Source organism: Cydia splendana, chromosome 27, assembly GCF_910591565.1.
Source record: "Cydia splendana chromosome 27, ilCydSple1.2, whole genome shotgun sequence".
Taxonomy (NCBI): Eukaryota; Metazoa; Arthropoda; class Insecta; order Lepidoptera; family Tortricidae; genus Cydia; species Cydia splendana.
In genome coordinates, this window is record NC_085986.1 from 4,092,301 (window position 1) to 4,114,803 (window position 22,503).

A 22,503-nucleotide genomic window follows, 5' to 3' on the forward strand; every position below is an offset into this window, starting at 1 on the left:
GTGCGGAACTCGACAGGTATTTTGTTCTAAAATTTCACACTATTAACCAGACAACTTTTTTAATGTTTTGCGAATCGAGAATGGGCATCAGGTAGTAGTCTGTCTGGGTCCCGACAAGACCGAGGATGACTGTCACATGCTTTTTTAAACATGGACTTGTACTCATGGACAAATATGCACATTTCATATACGTAGAGCGCTGGAAGAGGCAAAAGACCGAGTTTCTTAAATAGTGGTCGGCAGGATCTGAGCGAAGCGAAGACCAAAATAGTAGACGAGAGTAAAAATGGACATTTATGCCCTTGTTGTACACTCTGCTTTTCACTTCGATTGCGAGGAAAATATACAAAAAATCAAATACTTTTAGGTTATTTTAACGTATTTATTCAAGACTAAAGAAAATTGTTCTTGGGCCGGTCGGAGGCGCGGGGCACGCCGATCGGGGGCGCGCCGGCAGGGCTGGCAGTTTGTATGGCAGAATTTGGACTTTATTGCTAAGTCAATAAGGGTCGTAATAGATGATTTTACTTTATGAGCATAAAATGCGATTTTATGTCGTCTACGCACGACATAAAGGTGCACTTTTTGAGCATGAGAAGTGAAAAATAATTTATAAACCTCTTTACGATTTACATTCATAAACTACTTTCTTAATGAGACGTTTTTAGTGTTTTTACTAGTCTGATTATCGCCGTTAAAATATACAACTGTTTTGTTAAGTACCTATGCCTAGTTATTGCAAAACTTATCGGCGACTCACCAATATAAATGACTCATGGGTATAAACTATAAATTGACCGACTAGCTTTCCCAATGCGATGTCAATATTTAAAACACTCAGGCCAATTAGAACGTACTTACACATCAGAATTAATTCGAAGTGGCCTTTCTGTTAGTCATACTCATACATAATTGATGTAAAATTCCCTTAGTGAGAAATTCTTTTTACCTTAATACACCTTAATATTAAGCACTAAACATGCATGTAAACATTTACCTTAATATTAAGTAAGAGTTGAGTGCGGCGCGCCAACAAACTGGTTACTCCAGTTTGGCGCATTTGTTGTATATGTGTAACGGTGTAATTGTTTATATGAATAAATGAATTAATAAAATAATAAATAGGTAATAATTTACGTTTTTCATACGAGCCCTACGAGTGGTTTCTCGGATCTAAATCCAGTCCCATTAATACTAGCATGGTGCTTTTCTATAGCGTATTATAGGTAGGTACGATCACCTGCATTAATATCTTACACAACGAAGGCCGCAAAAATATCTGACACGATTTTATTTGTAGAGCCACAAGAGCGTGTCACATATTTTGGCGTCATTCATGGTCATTCGAAGAGTAACATATTATTATTGCAGGTGCAGACACCTGCAAGTCAACTAGATTGAGTCATCTGAGAATCGAGAAAGGCTGATTTTAAAGCATAATATTTTCATCTAATGTTTGTTTAAACTTTGTTCCGTAAAACTATAATTACAAAGATAATTTTTAGCGTTGCTTACCCAAAGGGTAAAAACGGGACCCTACTAAGTACTAAGACTCCGCTGTCCGTCTGTCTGTCTGTCTGTCTGTCACCAGGCTGTATCTCATGAAACGTGATAGCTAATAGGCAGTTGAAATGATATATTTCTGTTGCCGCTATAACAACAAATACTAAAAACAGAATAATAAATATTTAAGTGGGACTCCTATACAACAAACGAGTTTTTTTTGCCGTTTTTTGCGTAATGGTACGGAACCCTTCAAGTCTGACTCTTACTTGGATGGTTTATATTGAATTATGTTAACAACCACCGTCCACTATTATTACGCATCCATAAACCATCACTATTGTTTTTGTTGCTTAATTGTCATTAACTCATTAATGAGTTGGATTATCTATCCTTAAGGCCACGGTCCACGGGTGCTGCGACTGAGCGTCCGCAGTCGCGATCTTGCGTTCTTTCGCAACGGCGCGTGTTTCGAAATTAAAAAAAATAACGTTAGGACGCGTTCAAAATATGACGTTCTGAGTGTTGTGTTTTTTTTTCGTGAAATAGGTCAGTTTAGAGTTTTAAGTTTATGGTTATTGTGAGTGTAAGGTTGGTGTTATTTTTTAATTGGTTTTTAGTATGTAATTATTTTAATTGCATTATAATAATTTACAGCTTAAGTTAAAATAGTGGGTCAGGGATTTTCTTACAATCCTTACATTATAATAATAACTGCTAGAGCGCTTTTCGTTTGACATTTTTGTATAATATAAAGTATTATAAAAACCCATAATTGCTCTCAATAAAAAATATTGTTATTTTTTACATATTACCATAACTTTGAAATAACCGTTATTAAAAAAACAGATGAAAATCAAAAATTAAATATAAATATTACCATAACTTTGAAATAACCGTTATTAAAAAAACAGATGAAAATCAAAAATTAAATTAATAAAATAAAATAAATAGTGTGTCATAAATACCGTAGCAGCATTATTTAATTTTTTGTCTTTTAATAAGTATTTAGAATCGCTGTGTGCCTATACATTTTAACCGGTATTCATGAAAATAATATGTCTTTAAATGTTCTACCCGGATCATCTATTGTTTATTTTTTAAGTAATTTGTGACGTTATCTATGAAAAGGGACCTTATTGTCGATGGCGCTTACGCCATTATTAACGAAGCTCCGATATAAATACCTACTATGCCGCGCGACGCTGTGCGGCGTAAGCGCCATCGACAATAAGGTCCCTTTTCATAGATAATGCCCCATATGTACATTGTACATGATACAGCAACAGTGATTTAATAATGATCTGCGCACGCGCCTTGAAATTACTGAGGTTTGGTTGTCACTTGACATAATGTCATCACTTAATATTCTTGAAGAACTTATGATAATAGTCACGAGAAACACAACAATTTTTAACAAAATTCCGTCAATATTGTCACCTAAAAATTGCCAAAAATTCATTAAATTACACAATGTGTATACTACTATCTGGACGTTGACCGAGATTCCGAGTAGAGTTCATTCTCAGGAATGTTCTAATATGGTAAAATATTTTATCAGATGAACATAAAAAAATATTATAAAAGTAAAATTAATTAATATAAATCATCAATACATAGGAGCATCTTGTATCAGTCTCTCACAATGACTATATAGATTAAAGTGACACTTAGCGCCACTTGTACCATTCTACTAACCCGGGGTAAACCTGTTAAACCTAGAGTTACCATGGTTACCAGTACAATTTGACACTGGGTTAACGGTTTAACCGCTTAGCCCCGGGTTAGTGAGTTGGTGCAAGTGGCGCTTAGTGACATGACATACTCTTTAATTATCGTGTATCTACATACAGGCTGTTCCGAAGTATTAAATCGTAAATCATTAATTTCTCCGTTAATACTGCAGCGTTTGGAATGAGAATTTGTACAGTCAGCGCACAGGATTGTTATGCCATTTATTTAGGGTTTTTGTTAAATTGCTATATTGGAAATTCTATAGCGTAAGTATTTAACAACCAATTTAACTAGGGCCCTAAATGGCGCAACAATCGCGGAGCGTGATGGTACTTACATGTTAGAAATAGTCTAATTGACACGTCCTGTTCATCTACATATGTCCAGAGGGTAGAGACACGTTGTATATTATATCGACATCATCCTCTTGACTCGCGATGATGCTACTCGGTATGGAGATGGAGTAAAACATGTCAATAAATTTTCGACATATAAACACGTGACGTGTATACATAAAACACGTGAGTGACCGTTTGAATGTATTTAAATATTTACGTAATATGTCAGTGTCTTACGGAAGTTCAGTTATTAAAATAACCAAAAAATTGTTGTTGTTCGCATTAAGATTGTGGAGTGTCCATTGTGGAGTCAACGGCCTGTAGTCCACGTGCTACTTGTAAAGTCCAGCTATCGCTTTACAAGAGCTAATAAAATCACCGTACACTGTCTTGTACTAACCGTACATTTTTCGTACCTATTTAAACTTTTAAAGCTCCTGACTTGATACTGCATGGCGAAATGGTCCCACTGGACTGATCTAAGTATGTCCTTTTTTTAGGGTTCCGTACCCAAAGGGTAAAACGGGACCCTATTACTAAGACTTCGCTGTCCGTCCGTCCGTCCGTCCGTCCGTCCGTCCGTCTGTCACCAGGCTGTATCTCACGAACCGTGATAGCTAGACAGTTGAAATTTTCACAGATGATGTATTTCTGTTGCCGCTATAACAACAAATACTAAAAACAGAATAAAATAAAGATTTAAATGGGGCTCGCATACAACAAACGTGATTTTTGACCAAAGTTAAGCAACGTCGGGAGTGGTCAGTATTTGGATGGGTGACGTTTTTTTTTTGCTTTTTTTTTGTTTTTTTTTTGTATTATGGTACGGAACCCTTCGTGCGCGAGTCCGACTCGCACTTGCCCGGTTTTTTCCGTATATTTCTCGCACTCGCTGTTATTTTGCTTATGCAATTCAATTACTGCAAGTTTTTAATTATTTAGTCGTTTTCAGGGTCAGAATTGTCAGAAAAGTTGTCTTAAAATAAATGGCAAACAGGTTAAGTCACTAGACATAAAATGTATGTTCGCTTCCGTGTTTTGATTTATTAAAATATAAAGAATGAATAATAAATGCGCAAAAGCCGATAGAGTTATACCGAGGTACCTAAGTCTGCAACGATTTATTTTACGCAGTGCATGTGTTATTTTAAACGTCATAATTTCATAGAAGTTTGATGTTTAGTTTAAATAACACTTGCACTGCGTGCGCTATCAAAATCGATGCAGACTTTTCCTGGTCTAACTCGTATATAGTCTGTAACTCTGTATCTTTACAAAACAAAAGACCCAAAAGAAAGATGAATTTGGTTTTTTTGTTCTAATTTACTGACAATTTGGGTTTGCCAGACCAAAGGAATTTTGTCATTAGGTAATTGTGACATTGCCACATTTTGTCATTGCAAATGGCACGCAGAGTAGGTTTGGTCCGACCGACTCTAGCTTGCAATAAATAAAACTTGTATAACAATTTATTGTTTATTGATTCCAATAAAAATACAATATTTTTTATCACTGTTGCTGTATCATGTAATTCATGTACAATGTACATATGGGGCATTATCTATGAAAAGGGACCTTATTGTCGATGGCGCTTACGCCACACAGCGTCGCGCGTAGGGTTGCCAGATCGAAAGGCGCTATTATCGGGAAACAATATCAATTATTCGGGATTTTGGAACTTAAGTCGGGAAAAAAAAAACATTCAAATTAAAAACAGTAATTGTATTAAAAACAACGATATTTTACATTATTGGCACTACGTCAGCTCGCTCACTCGACGACAGTTCGGAACTTGAAATTATTGTTTTATAACGTGAAGCTGTTTTCGGGACAATTTTCACTTTGTCGGGAATCGGGAACACATGCTAAAAATCGGGAGAATCCCGCCAAATCCCGACCATCTGGCAACCCTAGTCGCGCGGCATTGTATTTATATCGGAGCATCGTTAACAATGGCGTAAGCGCCATCGACAATAAGGTCCCTTTTCATAGATAACGTCACATATATAAGAATTTAATTTAAAATAAATCAACACAGCGACGAAAATATTCGTCAGGTGAAAAGCAAAATCCATTAATTAAAAAAAATATATTTAACAAAAATCAACCTTATTAGGTATCAATATGGTTCACTATGGCCATTAACTTGTGGTAGTAATTAGTGAGTTTTGGTTGTCACCTGGCTCAACTGGTAAATATCAAATGATATTTCGTACATAAGTTCCGAAAAACTCATTGGTACGGGGTTTGAACCGGCGGCCTCCGGATTGAAAGTCGCTCTTACCGCTAGGTCACCAGCACTTGAACTCTATGATTGTACACCGTAATTAAGTGCACTCAGAACATCTTTTAAGTAGTAAAAAGTAGGCGAAGGATCCACCTCAGCCTTAGTCTAGATACTAGATTTTTTATAGTCAATTAAGAACAACTGTTTTCGTGTTGGCATTTTGCAAATGGTTGAATCAAGTTTTTAATGTCACCTGTTGCCATAGTTACGGTTAGTTGTCCAGGGGAAAAACAACTCAACATCCTGGCGGTCTAGCATAATAAGTTGCTGGACTGGATATCATTCGATACCTCTCTATTAATAGAGAGGTATGGGAGGCCGTGCCCGCCTTTCGGCTGCGACGGCTGTGGCGGGTCGCTCCCCACCGCGTGGGGAGGTCAGTGGACGTCAATTTGAGGACGTCAGTGCTGCTGGTGTAGGCCAGCTTTTTCGCCACCGATCGTTTATCCAACCCCGCGACCCCTAGCCCGGTGATACCGTTTGAGCGGGGCCGGGCATCGGGGACGCAGGGAAGGCGACCGGCAGCTTAGGCTGCTCGTAATAAGTTGCGTTCTCGCGCGCGAGTCCATACTTGAAGTCGCGCTAGATGTATGAAGTCGCGCGCGAGAACACAACTCAAGCTAGCAGGTCTGGTTTTATTGCACAGACCAACCCCTATAGACCGAGCTTATAGGACGACTCGCGGTCACCGCCCGTATGGTGTATAGGTCAAATATAAGATTGTTCGCGCGCCGCTCCGATCAGTTGCGCCCAAGGTTACGACCTGTTAGCAGTGTGCACGAGTCTAAGAAAATAAATCGTAAACTATTGAATTCATTGGGAAATCATGGGATATTGCAGCGTAATATGGTGTGGCAAGTCATCTAAGACATCTACTTACGAAACAGATGGAATAACATCCCACGGGAAAGTCAAATTCATTATTTCATTGAATAATGTTTCTTGTCCGCGGGGTTCATTTTATACTGGTCAGTAAGCAGAGGCGAAGTATGTCCGTCCCTTTTCGTCAACTTGAAAATGCAATGCGCTATCCCTTTCCCTTTCGACTAGTGATGTGACGATGATGGTTTTTCAGTTGCGGAAACTTCGTGCTTCGTCATACCGTATTGTACCATTTTAGACATAATATAGGTAACATGTTGTGTAAGTTTTTTTAGAATCCTATAGGCCAGCGGAGCAGTTAGGCCGCATGTCACGAGGTGGACCTGATGATGAACTTCAAAGAAGTACCTACGAGGGAACTCGGTGTTGGTTTGTGATAGACATATGTTGTATGGGTTATTTAGAATCCTCTAGGTGAGCAGTTAGGCCTCATGTCACGAGATGGACCTGATGATGAACTCCAAAGAAGTGCGAGGGAACTCGGTGTTGGTTTGTGATAGACATATGTTGTATGGGTTTTTTAGAATCCTCTAGGTGAGCAGTTAGGTCTCATGTCACGAGATGGACCTGATGATGAACTCCAAAGAAGTGCGAGGGAACTCGGTGTTGGTTTGTGATAGACATATGTTGTATGGGTTTTTTAGAATCCTCTAGGTGAGCAGTTAGGTCTCATGTCACGAGATGGGCCTGATGATGAACTTTAAAGAAGTGCGAGGGAACTCGGTGTTGGTTTGTGATAGACATATGTTGTATGGGTTTTTAGAATCCTCTAGGTGAGCAGTTAGGTCTCATGTCACGAGATGGACCTGATGATGAACTTCAAAGAAGTGCGAGGGAACTCGGTGTTGGTTTGTGATAGACATATGTTGTATGGGTTTTTTAGAATCCTCTAAGTGAGCAGGTAGGTCTCATGTCACGAGATGGACCTGATGATGAACTTCAAAGAAGTGCGAGAGAAGTCGGAGTTGATTTGTAATAGGCATATGTTATTGGTCCATTTGAATATGTTTTCAATACAACCTTCTATGACCTTAATAAAACGGACAAAAGAAAATAATTGTATGAGATTTTGGCGACACTTTTTTCGCGTATCGAAAGAGATTGCGATTCTGAGTAGAAATAATATAAAAATTCTAAACTTTAAAATTCATGTTCTGGGTACTTTAAACAGAAATGCCCTAATATGTTAAGTAAAAATTTCAGGTACATTGTTAAATTACTTAATGAAATATTAAATTAATCAATATAATTATTAAGTAAGTTTACTCTAAGTATACTAAATTGGTAACAATTTTACCACAATAAATTTCGGTGTCACTGGTAGCAGTACCCACTACCTGTAATGAACATGTCCCATCCCTACGCTTACACGTCTCAGCGCGCCATGTTTGAAACGACCAATCGCAACGCCGTGAGCACCCCTCCCGCACCTCACAGTTTGGTGATTTGCGTCGGGAACAAAATGGCCAATATTAGGTTTCTAGAGGCGGTGTTCTGTGTTTTATTGTAATCTAATTTCCAACATGCATTTTTGTGGTTTTATAAGTCATAAGTAAAAAAATTAAAAAATAACCAATTTCGCCACCTGTCCCCAACTTCGCCAAATAATTTTATTTATTATGAAAATTAAACTAAAACTTATTTCAAATCCTAATGTTGAATTACGAAACGCCCATGTTATAATGAATTTATGATTTATTGTAAGTTAAGGTGAAGTTATGACTACAGGCGAATTTAGGGTACCTACGTATTTGTACCAACCCCTATTTTAAATGAACCGTAACAATGATAGCGAGGTTACATTAACGATAACGATATTAAGTTATGATATTACACTAAATAAATAAAACAAAAATATATTTGTGTAGAATCGCGAATAGGAAGAAACAAGATTGTGAAGAATTAATGACTGTGAAGAATAACGCATACTGAGATAACATTGAACTGTTATTGTGTACAATCGAATAGCAATAAACAATAATGGCATTCATCATCATCATCATCATTATTCTTAAGAGCTCTTGTCGGTGGAGTAATCGCCATTCCGTTCTTCTCTCTGCCACTGCTTTGAGCTCCTGATACGTTACTACGTTAATTTTCTCTTTGCCCTGATCAATATATGCACGTCTCGGTCTTCCTCTGCCTCTCTGTTTTTCTATTCTGCCTTCAATTATAGACTTTATGTAAGTAATAATGGCATTAACATTGAATAATCCATTTATTTACCAACACAAAAAACATTGTTCGTTTATTAGTTACTTAGTTCAAAGTGAAGTTGATATAATTGTGCTAAAAGTTGAAGGCTTTTAGACTTCAAAACAAATCGACCGACAAAATGCAATATAGCAAATTTGCAAACTCGTTTGAAGGATGGCTTGTTATGAAATACCTACCTGAATTTTATGAGAAGATTCACATCTAGGCTACCTTACTACTTGCGACATTTTATTATTAAGAGGAAAGGTGATGGCCGCTTCTCTGTGCCGCTTCTTCATACTAACGTAGCCCCATTTTCCTCCCTGGATAATATTTTGGTCTCTATTGTTTCCCAAAAAGTCTTAAGTCATAATCATAATGTATTGCTTGCCCGCATTTTCGTTAAGTCATAGTTTGTTTTTCTCAGAAACGCGTAACTTTTCAGGATTGCCATAAAACAAACCTAACCTAACGTAACCTATCTATAGGATAACCTTACGAAAATCCTGAAAAGTTAACGGTTTCAGAATTATGACTAATGATAATTAATATGTCAAACAATACATTATGACTTAAAACTTTCCGCAAACAAAGGGATCCCTAATATTTTTACATAATTTGTTGTAGGTATAATAAACATAGCTATGTATGCCCTTACGTTTGAATTTTTTTCATTTTTAGATTATGGTAAAAATTAGGAGCGAAAAACAGATTTCATAAAAAAATTTAAATGCTCCTAATTAATAATTGGAAAAAAAATCAAACGTAATGTGGTTGATATACAACAAACTGTGCCAAAATATTATCAATAAGTAATGTTAATATCCAGAGAGGAAAATGAGGACTACGAGCTACGTTTTAAGAAAATGCGATACGTCCTCCACTTTCGTCTTAAGAGTCGCACGAACTTGCCGCCAAAAAGAAAGTACAGTGAAACCTGGATAAGTGGGATCTCAAGGGACGAGCAAATTTGTCTCACTTAAAGAGGTATTCCACTTACACAGGGTCTCAGTTAGCCAGGTATAAATAAATTTCTGTCTCATTTATAGAGTGTTCCATTAATAGAGGTGAGAAAAGAGGTTATTTCAGTTATAGAGGTGGTAAATAAGGTATTTTGTCAACATTATGCATGAGTTGTAATCATCAACAATAAACAAAGGTAAAATAATCCTTGCTCTTGAATAGTTTTTTTAAGTGTGTTCGAAGTTTAATTAGAATTAACTTTGAATTATTTGTATTTCTACAAAGGATGGATTTTGTTAAATTAAATTTAAAACGGACTTCATTGCGTCTTAGAACTTGAATAAATGAAAATTAATTTGGTTGGTTTTTCGTTTCGATAGTTTTAACTACTTACTCAAACTAACTATAAATAAAAAGTCGTTTAGACACAATTAACCGAATGCGGATTTTTTGGTTAGGTCCAAGATCTTCAATAAAGTCCAAGTTAGAGAGGTCATATATTGACGTTACCTCAGATACAGAGGTCAATTCCTATAACATTCTAAAAAAACAATGATGCAAATGTAATCTTTCAAATATAGTCTCAGTAAAAGAGGTAAAATACCCTCTCTGTCTCAGTAATAGAGGTAAATTTGACTATAAAATCGAAACAACTAATCTCAGTTATAGAGGTCTGTTTTATCTCACTAACAGAGGTAATTCAGTGCCAAAGTGCCGGGACCGCACCATGAGTCCCAGCTATAGAGGTTTCTCACTTATCCAGGTCCCACTTAACCAAGTTTCACTGTACCTATGTAGGTATGTAAAGTATGTTACCATAGTTCAAGATTTTTAAGTATGTTAAGTATGTTCAAATACTTAAATTTGTTCCCATTACAAAAGTCTTCCTCCGCGGAAATAACAAAAATAATCGACAATATAATAAAAATCGGTACAATATAATGTTCTAGAGTTCCGTAGTCAACTAGGAACAGTAGGAACCCTAAAAATATTGCCGTAATAACATGAAGGTTTTTCAAAAACCATGTCGATTTTTTTTACGTTTTCGTTTACACGGGCTCTGTTAGATCCATAAGTATTTATGGGGCTACCCGAGGTTTTCATCGATTTTTGACAAGTTTTGAATCGTACTCCTTTTTTTGCACAACAGATAGAATTATAAGACAAACGGTTATCGGTTCTTCAATCTTTTATCTCCGTTTTGGTCTACCGGGTTTTGAAAGAACTGAATACTTAATTTTTTATGATTTTTTTAAACATTGTCTAAAACTCTGTCTGTGTTTGCTGTGAAGGATCTTACATGTACGAAATCTACATATTTGGGTTCGTCTTTGACGTCTCGAAAAACGTGTCTAGACACACTAAACACTTTTAAACAAACTAATTAACACAAAAGTTATGGCCAGAAAACCAGTTTAAGCCTAAAATTGTTCAACTTTGATGCCAAATTATCTCGAAGACAATGAACTTTGAAGAAATATGGGATACTATATTGCTTAAAGCCGTTGTTTTAATATGATAGATAAGCTACAAAAAACATTATCTAGAAAACTAAGGGATTCAGATCGAAGGTCACTGGCGTGGGGGAGCCCCTTAATTAACACATTAAAATTGACAACTTGATCAGATAAAAGTTACATTTTGTACGGTAACGCAGCAGAAAAAAGCTGTCATACAAAAATCAGGGACACACCATTACCAACACTTGTATAAGTTAATACGAATTGAAAAATCTCCTTCGGAATTTGGAAGTCTATTAAAAATTACTCTCCATACAATGCAATCACTGCAACACTGATGACGTCAATTATAAATGGTGAATCAATTGCTTGGCCTGAATACAGGGTGACCCATATTAGAACTGACACAATTGGAGTGATTGTTTTGCACTATACCAATCTATGATTTGACCTAAGTCTAGTGTGAAATTGGCCTGAAGAAACATTCATATCTAGAGCTGCTGGGAAGGCTTTCAAAGAAGGTTCGGTTTTGGGCCGATTTTTTTTCTTGCGATGTTTTTGTTAGTTTTTGATAAAATTTGAAAATATAATTTGACAAAAGAGTAAGGAGCGAAAAACATATCCCGTACCAATTTTATAATGCTTCTAACTTTAATTATAACAAAAAAACTCAAAAGCTTCTTATAGCTACGGTTAATATACAATAAATTGTGTAAAAATATTCAATAATGTCAATACCAAGAGAGGAAAATGGGGACTACGTTTGTATGAAGCAGCGGTCGTCCACTATACCCTCTTAAGGGCCACTTGCACCATCCCACTAACCCGGGGTTAACCAATTAAATCTGGAGTTACTATGGTTACCAGTACAATTTGATACTGGGTTAACGGTTTAACCGGTTAACCATGGGTTAGTGAGATGATGCAAGTGGCGCTAAGTATCTCAAATAAAGTTAGTCTATTGTACACAATCTTTTCTAAGAAAGCATTCGCGATAAAAAGAATATGTAATTAGATAAACCAAACCAAACCAAACCAAATTTGTCAGTAAATAAGAACAAAAAACTATACTCATCCTTTTTTTTTGGGTGCTATACTCTGTATCTTTAGGTATTTAAGTAAAAGTAAACAAAATCTACCCTCAAATGGCTCCTTAAGCCAGTTGAGGGTAGATGAAAACATTACATGTTCAAATAATGTAGGTTAAAGTCATGTCGTTCAGTGACTGATTCAGGCGGTTTTGTAATTGGTCGGTTAACCAATAAATGTTTTTAACTACCCGAAAATATACAAATTGTTTGTTTACTTTTATTTAAATACCTAAAGATACACACTATAGTGCTACTGTAACATAAAGATAATATGATTCTCTCTATCTATGTTTGAAATGAGACAGTCCTTTGAAAATATGTATGTTTTGCTCATGCGTCTGTTAGATATGTTATTTGCGCATCATATGATGTCAATGGCGGTCGTTGACGAAATAGATAAAGAAATAGACATAACATTGTATTATACTGTCTTCTGATTACGTTAATTGTAGTCATTAAGTACTGGTTATATTAACCAACAATGTTTTTCTTGTTGCAAAGTATAGGTACATATCTTGATAACCATAATATGACAAAACTTCCGTGAGACACAGACATATTAAATATATTAAGAACGGGTCACTCACGTATTACGGGTAGGTACGGAGTGAAACATGTCGAGCGTTTTTCGACTTAAAATACGTGAGTGACTCGTTCTTAATATATTTAAAAAATCCTAATATTATTAAAGTCCTTTTACATATTGTAAGTGATTTTAAGTTAATTACATTGATTTTTAGTATTAACTACCATGTAATTAAGTTTTTAACTTTTTTAAGTATTGCTGTTTAGTTTTTCTACAAGCGTTTCTCTTGCCCCATAGTTTCTCTTACCCCATTTAATCTGAAAATGTTTTACAGTACATCTGGTGCTACATTACGACACCAGTGCTATAATAAGAGCATTACGTAACTATGTCAAAAATTTAAAGGGCCATATGTACTGTAAAACGTTGTACAATACACGTGCGAAAAGGTAATTCGAACTCGTGTCGATTAAAAACACTCCCTTCGGCCGTGTTTTAATTTATCGCCACTCGTTCCGAATTTTTATTCGCACTTGTATCGTAATCAATACACCTTATAAAACAAAGTCCCCCGGCGCGTCTGTTATTTGTGTGTATGTATGTTCGCGATAAACCCAAAAACTACTGAATAGATTTTTTGCGCCGCCAGTGCAGCACAAGGCCGCACTGGCAGGATCGCCATGTGAGGCTGGGCGTTAATGATACAACCGATAGGTTATAAGTACGGCTTTATTGTGGATAATATAACATAGCACTTGTACCTATATATATATATATATAAGGCTACGCTCAGAGAGTGTGAGTGTGGCGTTGCACACACACACCACACGCTTTTCACCTATCATTAGAGTGATTCTTGGGGAAGGTTTAGGTGTATAAATGTTAAGGTTTTGTGTAACACGTGAAGCCGGGGTGGGTCGCACTAGTGTACTATAAACGTAGGTACAGTCAGCAGCAGAAGTTGCTAAGCGGACCAGGGGTTCAAAGTGATCTTGCCGCGACATTATTGTTAAGAGAATAAGAGCGTGTCAAGGTAATTTTGATCACCTCGCCCGCGTAGCAGCTTCTGCTGCTGACTGTACCTACATTTATTCTGTGCGTGTATCACGTGTAAGTTTAGAACTACAAACTGAGTTGTTATCAGAGTTCGAGCGAGGTCAAGATTATCACAGCAATGAACTTGTCCGATAAAGATTTTGTGCGTACATGTATATATGTGGACAGCGAAGTCACTGAAGGTTTTTAGAATATTATAAACCGTAAAAGGATCTATAAGCGTATCCAGATTAATCAATTTTTCGCCAATCTGATTAAATTGCCCGATCGAACGCCAATTTGGCTCGCCGAATTCAACCGCCGCCGATAATGACTGATATTACCAATAAAATGAGGTGCGGACACGGCGGACGCAAGAATACCAATTTGTGACGCCAGTATTTTCGTTCTGGGGCATTTTTTTCAATTTAGAGGGCTCTAATATCACCATAAATCTAAAATTGGTGATTGAATTGGAGATTGACGCCAATTTCATTTCTGAACAATCGACCGATTTGATCAGTCCCGTCTGGATACCGCTTATTATGTAAAGTCAATCTGTTAATATTCAGTCCGGAGCCCATCGGTCTGGCTAGAGAAGACGGCAAGAGGCTCGACTGAATGACACTGGTGCCTTGGAGCATGGGTCGGCCGTTAGTATTGGGACGCTACTTTTGATACCCTGGCAACGTCCCATGTACCAAACACCAAAAATGCTGCTGGCGCTGCGGCTTCCTCGGCCGAAAGACTCAAGCGCCGCAAATATGCAGCCCTAGGAAGGCTAGGAAGAAGCTACATTAGTTTGCGGGGTTTGGCGTTGAAACTTTAGGGCCATGGGGGCCAAGTGCGTATTATTGTCTGTATAAAAAAAATGTCGGTAGAGGGTTGACGAAAAATTTCGCACAGTAAGTATTGCCATTCAGCGAGGAAATACGGCCAGCCTTCTTACGGCACGTTGATGGCGATTTGGGACAAATTTTCTATCTAGGTACTTAAGATGTAGGTACAAACTACATCTTCCTACTTAGTAAATTATGTCCGTTAATAATTTATGTAAAAGATGTTTTATTAAAACCATAAACATAATTAATAACAAAAGATTAGCTAACAAGATTCAAAAGTGCGTAGAAAAATCGTAATGATGTCAAGTTTTTCAATTCCGTTATTCAGATTCAGATGTTAAACACGATTTTTTTAGACTACAAATTTTATACAATCAATAAATCTTCGCTAAAATGTTGCTAAAATGATGTAAATCCGCAATGTCACGCGGCGAATGACCCGCGGGCCAATATCGAGAGGTGAGTGGCAGCCTTGAAGCGGCTGCACCGGTGCAGTGTTATGCAATATGCAATATATCGTATTTGTAGACTATTTGGGATTTGGATGAATAACTGTTCGATTCATATTTATAATAACGAAATGTATTTATTTAAACAAGAATAACAATAATAACTACAATGAAAATAACTAAAACTAAAAATTTCAAATACTTACCTATCAAAATTTGGTCAGGGGTGCGAAACTCCTCCCTTCGGGCAAACTCGGCTCCGTTCGGCTCAGCATTGCTCCGAGCAATTATTAGGGTTGACACAACTGGACGTCCGTCCCTTTGCGTGCACGACCACAGAGATAAGATAATGGCTTGAATTTTGACAACCCTAAATAGCCGAAAGGGATAGTGGTATATATTAGAAACAGACAGCATGATTCGTCCCTGAACCGCTGTCAAACTTCGGTTTTGTAGGAAGTTTCCTTTCTGTACGATAGTACTATTATTTATTCTGTGACTTGGTGCCCTCGGGATATGTTTATATGTAGGTATATTAACTGCCTTGAATAAGGATCCATAAATGCACTACAATTACTACAAAGCACGTCGACACACACGTTGGCACTTAGTATCTTTGTCACAGAAAAATACCTACCTAAGCTATTTTTTATGTTTAGCGTTGAGATAACATTATAGGTAATTTTTAGTTTTGGGTCATTATATTATCATTAGATACAACTAGTTTTAAGAGATTAACGTTTATTTATAAGGTAGATACAAACATTAAAAATAAAATTAACTAACTTATCTATAAAATAAAACTAAATTAAAACTAAAAACTAATACTAAATAAAATAAAATTAAACTACGTCTAAGAAATTGGGCCCCTTTGGCATGCTGCCGAGGACGCTGGCAGCATTTCCCCGCTGTATTGCGAAGCTAATACGTTGAGCGAGAAAGCTGCCAGCTCTTCGGTCACCAGTGAAATCGATAAGCCTTTTTGAAAGGTCTTTAAAAAGTTGTAGGGCATTAGGACCCCACGGGCCAAGGGTCTCAACCCCAAATGGCATAAAAATATACTCGGGGCCGAGACCCCTGTACTTATGGAATTTGAGCTTGTCGGCCGCTTTAGCCGCCGCACCTGCTTGGTGACTGGTTCCCGTGAGGTGGGAAGGGGCCAGAGTGTCAACGCAGGTAGCGTCCCACACTAGCACCCTTCCCAAACTCCAAGGAACCAGGGACATAGCGTTTAGGTGAAATTAAATATTAAATTAATACTTTTAGGTATGTACAGTCACCTGCAATAATATGTTACTCTTCGAACGCCGCAAAAATATGTGACACTCTCTTATGGCTCTACAAATAAGACCGTGTCAGATATTTTTGCGGCCTTCGTTGTGTAACATATTATTGCAGGTGACTGTACCTAATCCAAATACTAAATAAAATTAAAATAAATTTATATTGACAAGTATTCATTTGTTTTAATTAAATGTACTGGTTACCTAAATGTATAAAATCTCCACAATCGTATTAAGCCGGGTTTAAAGGGCTAATTAGGTTTTATTTATCGTTAATGAACGTTTCCTGTCTGTAGATATCGCAACAGGAATTGTAAAGGGCCTTCTAATTTAATCTAAATGTATAAATTCCTTATTTTACTATGGTACAGTACATATTTACGTTTATCAGATTATAAGTAGGTGTTATGTTCCGTAAACACATGGTATAATAATATACTCCGCCTGGTACTCCATTCCCGTCTTTTCTAGGTCACCTAACTGACACGGGCCTACGTCATCATGCGACAGCGCTATATGATAATATGCGATAGCGCTATATATAGCGGCCATGTTGTTGTGACGTAGGCCCGTGTCACTCTGGGAATGGAAGACCATGTTTTATTAGACTATGCGTAAACACAACTGCGGGTGTTAGTTCTACCTATAGGTACATGGTACATATGTTACATAATTATATATTTAAATTATTATTTATTTACTTCGACTTAAGTACTAGCTTATCCGCCAAAAAGCCACTCCCATACAATCGAAATCAGCTTGAATTACATGAAACTTTGCATAAATATTTTCATAACATAATTATTTATATCTATGTGTATGTAAAACTTCTATTCGCTCTAAGGAAAAATCATTTATTTACATACAATATATATACAGTGGTACTACTAAAAGAAATTAATAACTAGCTTAAATCTAAAATATGCCCCTGAGGCACTGTATAGTAGTATACCCTATAATGGACACGGAACCAGTAATGGGACAAAAAAACACAATTCCTCTAAAATAAGTATATAAAAGTAGTTTATAAACACTGGATATATTTTTATCATAAATAAGAGTCCTAGAGCTGATTATGTTTGAATTTTTATTAAATTCGGTTATTTTTTAAGAAATGTGCGTCAACCCAAAAGTTGTCGTGCCACTGAAAAAAAATATCACTAAAAATTCTTAACAACTTCGCTAAGAGAGGTGAGTTAATTTATTAAATTTTAATTAATTAATACTTGATGAAAACTAGAATGTGTTTTGTTAATTGCATTTACCATGAGATAAGGTATACAACACACTATGTTGTGACTCCACAGATGTAAAAAAATAGTGGTATTTGGCCCAATCCCATTATAGGAGCTGTAAAACTGCATACCTCCTATGATGGGACAATTGACATAATGATGCTTGCCATGCCATAATTTCATGTTTTAAACAATACAGAAGTAAAATGTAGTTACGAAATATGTCAACCAGGAGGTATTCTCGGACTTAGGATAAATTAATATCGTTTTTCCAAACTTTTATTTAACTTGCCTTGTTAGTTAGTGTGGGTCAAATCTTGGTAGCTGAATTTGACCCACTTTTCGATTTCCTATTCAGTTGAAATTTTGTGTAAGTACGTAATTAAGTATGCAAATCGGATGATAATGCAATATTATGATAACATGGACTTGATCTGATGATGGAGACAGGAGGTGGCCATGGGAACTCTATCGCAATAAACCCTAACTAATTGTGTTTGGGTATATTAGAATTGTCTCGATGAATCTAATACAATAATAATTGGCTGTGGAAAGAAAAATACATTCAGCGATAAAAGCTTATACCAAAAATTGATTTTTTTGCCATAACTTATTCCCCATTTCAATATTTTATACTGATAGAGCAATGTCCATTATAGGGGGCCCATTACTGGATCCACGTCCATTACCGGGGGCCCATTACTGGAGCTTTGGTGTCCATGACTGGAGAAAAAAAGCATAGTTTTAATTTGATAATTATGTGGAAACTCATTGCAGTATCTTTGATACAACACGCTTAAAACATGAAAGGCGGATAGGACTTTCATCTTTTAACACGCTAAGCGGAGAGAGTTTACATGTACAAGGGAAATATCATAAATACTCCAAATTTCCTCTTAAATGTCCCATGACTGGTGCTGTTACTATACCAAGGATGCTGGCGGCATTTCCTCGCTGTATCGCAATGCTGATACGTTGTGCGAGGTAGCCGCCAGCTCTTCGGCAGGCCTCTGTCACACGCTCAAGGCCACGCGTTATATGCCTACCGCTCGGCGTATCGTCGACGATACAACCGACAGAGGGCCGCCGAACGCCCGCCTGAACGCTCGCACCGCACGTTTCCCGCGCTTACGCTTCGAAATGCCGAAACCACGTAATTATTGTGCAGTAAATGGGTGTAAAAGTCAAAAAACAAAGGAAAAAGCCTATAATAAAGATTTATCTTTTTATGGCGGGCTAAAGGTCCCAACTGAAACGTTTAACCAGTATATTGAAGGGTTAGAAAAAGTATATTTAAATAATTTTGACGACGTAATAATTAATCGGCCTGGTAGCACCGAATTACAACTTTAAAAACCGTTGATTTTCCGTTGCTTTGCTCCTGAGTATTTATTAAAATTATTTACGCAATTTAGAATATTTACAACTATAAAATTTAATAACAGAGAATTCCGAGAAGGGAAAAAAATATAAATCATTATATAAAACTAAAACATATTTGATTGACTAATAAAAATATGGTTGATCCGCAACATTCGTTTTATTACAATAATCATCATAGGTAGATGCCTACAACCCTAGCGCATTCTTACGATGACGCGTTAGCACGTGACTCGCACGGCGGGCAACACAGTCTCGACTCTTTGTGCGCGTACTTATGGTACATTTCTTCTTGTCCTGAGCAGCAGGTATTATTATTAAGGTTTTGTAGGCTATTATAGCGTAGGTATTTTCGCTTTTGTTTGGGAATGAAGTATCTGTTACGTAGTAACTATTTATTAATATCTGTGTCTTCGGTCACCAGTTACGTCAACCAGACGCTTCGCGATTTCTGCAAACAACTTATGCGCGCTGGGACCCCATGGACCTAGAGTTTCAACTCCAAATGGTACAAAATGGTACCTCTACCGAGGCTCTTATATTTGTAACGTTTTAAGATTTCGGCGCTTTCGCTCTTATATATTTGTATTAAATACAATTTCAGCAACGAAAACTAATAGAGTTAGACCAAGTTAACCCTGCAGCGATTATCTAACACGGATCGTGAGTGTCATGATAAACGTGAAATGTCATGAAAATCTCACGCTTTTTATAAAAAAAAAATTTACGCACTTTATTTATCTTCACTGCCCGTATTGTATATGGGGATTTTCAGAAGAAAATGGTACAATTTTGTTTTTTTTTAAACCATCTACTTTTGGGTTATTTAGACTCAGATTCACGAGTAGGTACTATTGAATGAGACAAAGAAAAAAAGTGTCTCCATTTTTTCATATAAATTTTGGGTGTCAGTTTTGTAACGTTCCGTACTAAATGCGTTACAAAACTGTCATTTTTTATGGGACACTTTTTATTTCATTTTAAAGGTAGCCCTCGTGATTCTGAGTAGAAATAATCCAATAAAAGTGTGTACTTATGAAAAATATTTTTGACGGTTACTTGTTTCTACTGACAAAGTTGTTTGACAGACTATAGTACAGTCACGAGCTTTAATTTGGGACCCATTTCCGTTAAATGTTGTTTTAGAACATTCGTATTTCAATAAGGTTGAAACTTCAGTTCGATGGTGTTGAAATGTCAAATTAAAAAGTCATAGCGAATCGACCCTTTAAATATAATAACCCCTTTGCAAAAAGTTATCACTCCGGTTTTATAATCTGTTTAAAGAGACATTTTCAAAAATATTATTTCACAAATTGACGTAATTGAGTGGTTGCCCCTAGAAACGTAAACGTAAGTAAATGTCGATGGTAAACATTATGTCAAGTCATGTCAATCAATTATAACACTGCGTTAAAATATTAGCTCTAAATAGCGTCAGTTTGCTACACGATATTCAACCTTAGGTGGGTCCCAAATTAAAGCTCGTGACTGTTCTTATAGGTACCTACATAGAAAACGTCAATATCTTCGTTTCTTCCTGTATTATATCATATGTTTATTACATGCGTGTGATTACTGATTGTTGTTATTTCAAGTTTTATCTTTAACGAGGTCACGATTTAACAAACAAACAAGTTATCGTGCCCTAAATCTATCTACCACTAAATACAACTATATCCTCTTATACAATTTAATTAGGTAATATTAAATTAAACGATAATTATAGTCATTCATTTACATACAAGATATATACAGTGGTACAACTAAACGAAATTAATAACCAGCTTAAATCTATAGTCTGTTTCTTTAGGTATTTAAATAAAAGTAAACAAACAATTTGTACATTTTCGGGTAGTTATAACATTTATCGGCTAACCAACCAAATACAAAACCGCCTGGATCTGTCACTGAACGACCTGACTTTAACCTATATTATTTGATCGTGTAATATTTTCATCTACCCTCATCTGGCTTAAGGAGCCATTTGAGAATAGATTTTGTTTACTTTTATTTAAATACTTAAAGATACAGACTATAGAATACGCCCCTGAGGCATTGTACCAAGGATGCTGGCAGCATTTCCTCGCTGTATCGCAAATGCTGAATACTGATACGTTGCCCGAGAAAGCCGCCGCTCGTCGGTCACCAGTTACGTCAACAAACTATATATTAAAACTAAATTAGAGCTAGCAGACAAGTAATAGTCAGAGATCGGACAAATTGGCGTCATTGCTCGCAATAATGTGGACATGACTCCAAAATTGAATAAAACATTAATCTTTTAATTAATTTCTTAGGTTTAATTTTGATTGCTAATCAATAAATAACACAAAGAGTTCTTATAATGTAAATTTATTACAGAAAATAATCAGTATTTTTTCCAAATTTTCTGTAGGTACTAGGTACTCATTTTTTTCATAAAAAATATATTTAAGAGCTATTTATTGACTAGGGAACAAAATTAAATCTCAGGTAAAAAAATAATTGAATGATGAATTATTTAATCAAATTTGGAGTCATGTCCACATTGCTAGTAATGACGCCAATTTGTCCGATCTCTGGTAATAGTAGGTACATTACAAATGCGACAAATAAGAAATTCACAACGAGTGGCGATAAATTAAAACACGACCGAAGGGAGTGCTTTAAATCGACACGAGTTGCGCATTACGTTTTCGCACGTGTATTGTACAACGTTTTACAGTACATATGGCCCTTTGAATATTTGACATAGATGCGGATTGTGCTAATTATTGCACTAGTGCGGTAAAGTAGTTCCACATGTACTAAACATATAAAAAGATAATTGACAATAACAATATGACATAATATACATAACAGTTTTCGTCTTTAAAACCTTATTGTAGAGTTGCCCGGAGTTAAGGATGACTCACGTTAGACCGCGCCGTGTCCGGGCTGGAGCTTCCAGCGCATCGTTTTCTATGTATCACGTGATCGCCTGTCATGTCATAGAAAAGTAAAGTAAGCGCCGGAAGCTCCGGCCCGGACACAGCCCGGTCTAACGTGAGTACTCCTTTACTTATTCTTATTAATTCGCGAGTAAGATCATGGTTTATAATGATGCAAAGTAAAGAAAACGTAATATATATTAATTTTAAAATATAATTTTGTTCACAGCAAAACCAAAGATGTCCGAGTCGTCGACTCGGTGTGCGGACGACTCCGATTCGGGCCCTCGGGACTCGCTCAATAGGTAACTATATATTTATTTTTCACTTCTCACTCTTGTAAAATTAAGGGTTAAATAAAGGGTTAAAAGGGGCGAGCAAGCGACA

The 22,503-nt window shown here is 36.5% G+C and overlaps 1 protein-coding gene across 2 annotated transcripts in view; it reads left to right on the forward strand.

Moving 5' to 3' along the window:
* The first annotated feature begins 1,900 nt into the window (after positions 1–1,900).
* LOC134803726 (scavenger receptor class B member 1-like) overlaps positions 1,901–22,503 on the forward strand; it is a 93,335-nt gene continuing 72,732 nt past the window's right edge. Inside the window, exons 1-2 of one of the 2 annotated variants that reach the window (XM_063776539.1) lie at positions 1,901–2,094; positions 22,346–22,421. In XM_063776539.1, the coding sequence (XP_063632609.1) occupies positions 22,357–22,421 (65 nt within the window). In that variant the 5' untranslated portion in view covers positions 1,901–2,094; positions 22,346–22,356. The remainder of the gene's footprint in view (positions 2,095–22,345; positions 22,422–22,503) is intronic. The other variant, XM_063776540.1, reaches the window with a different exon arrangement.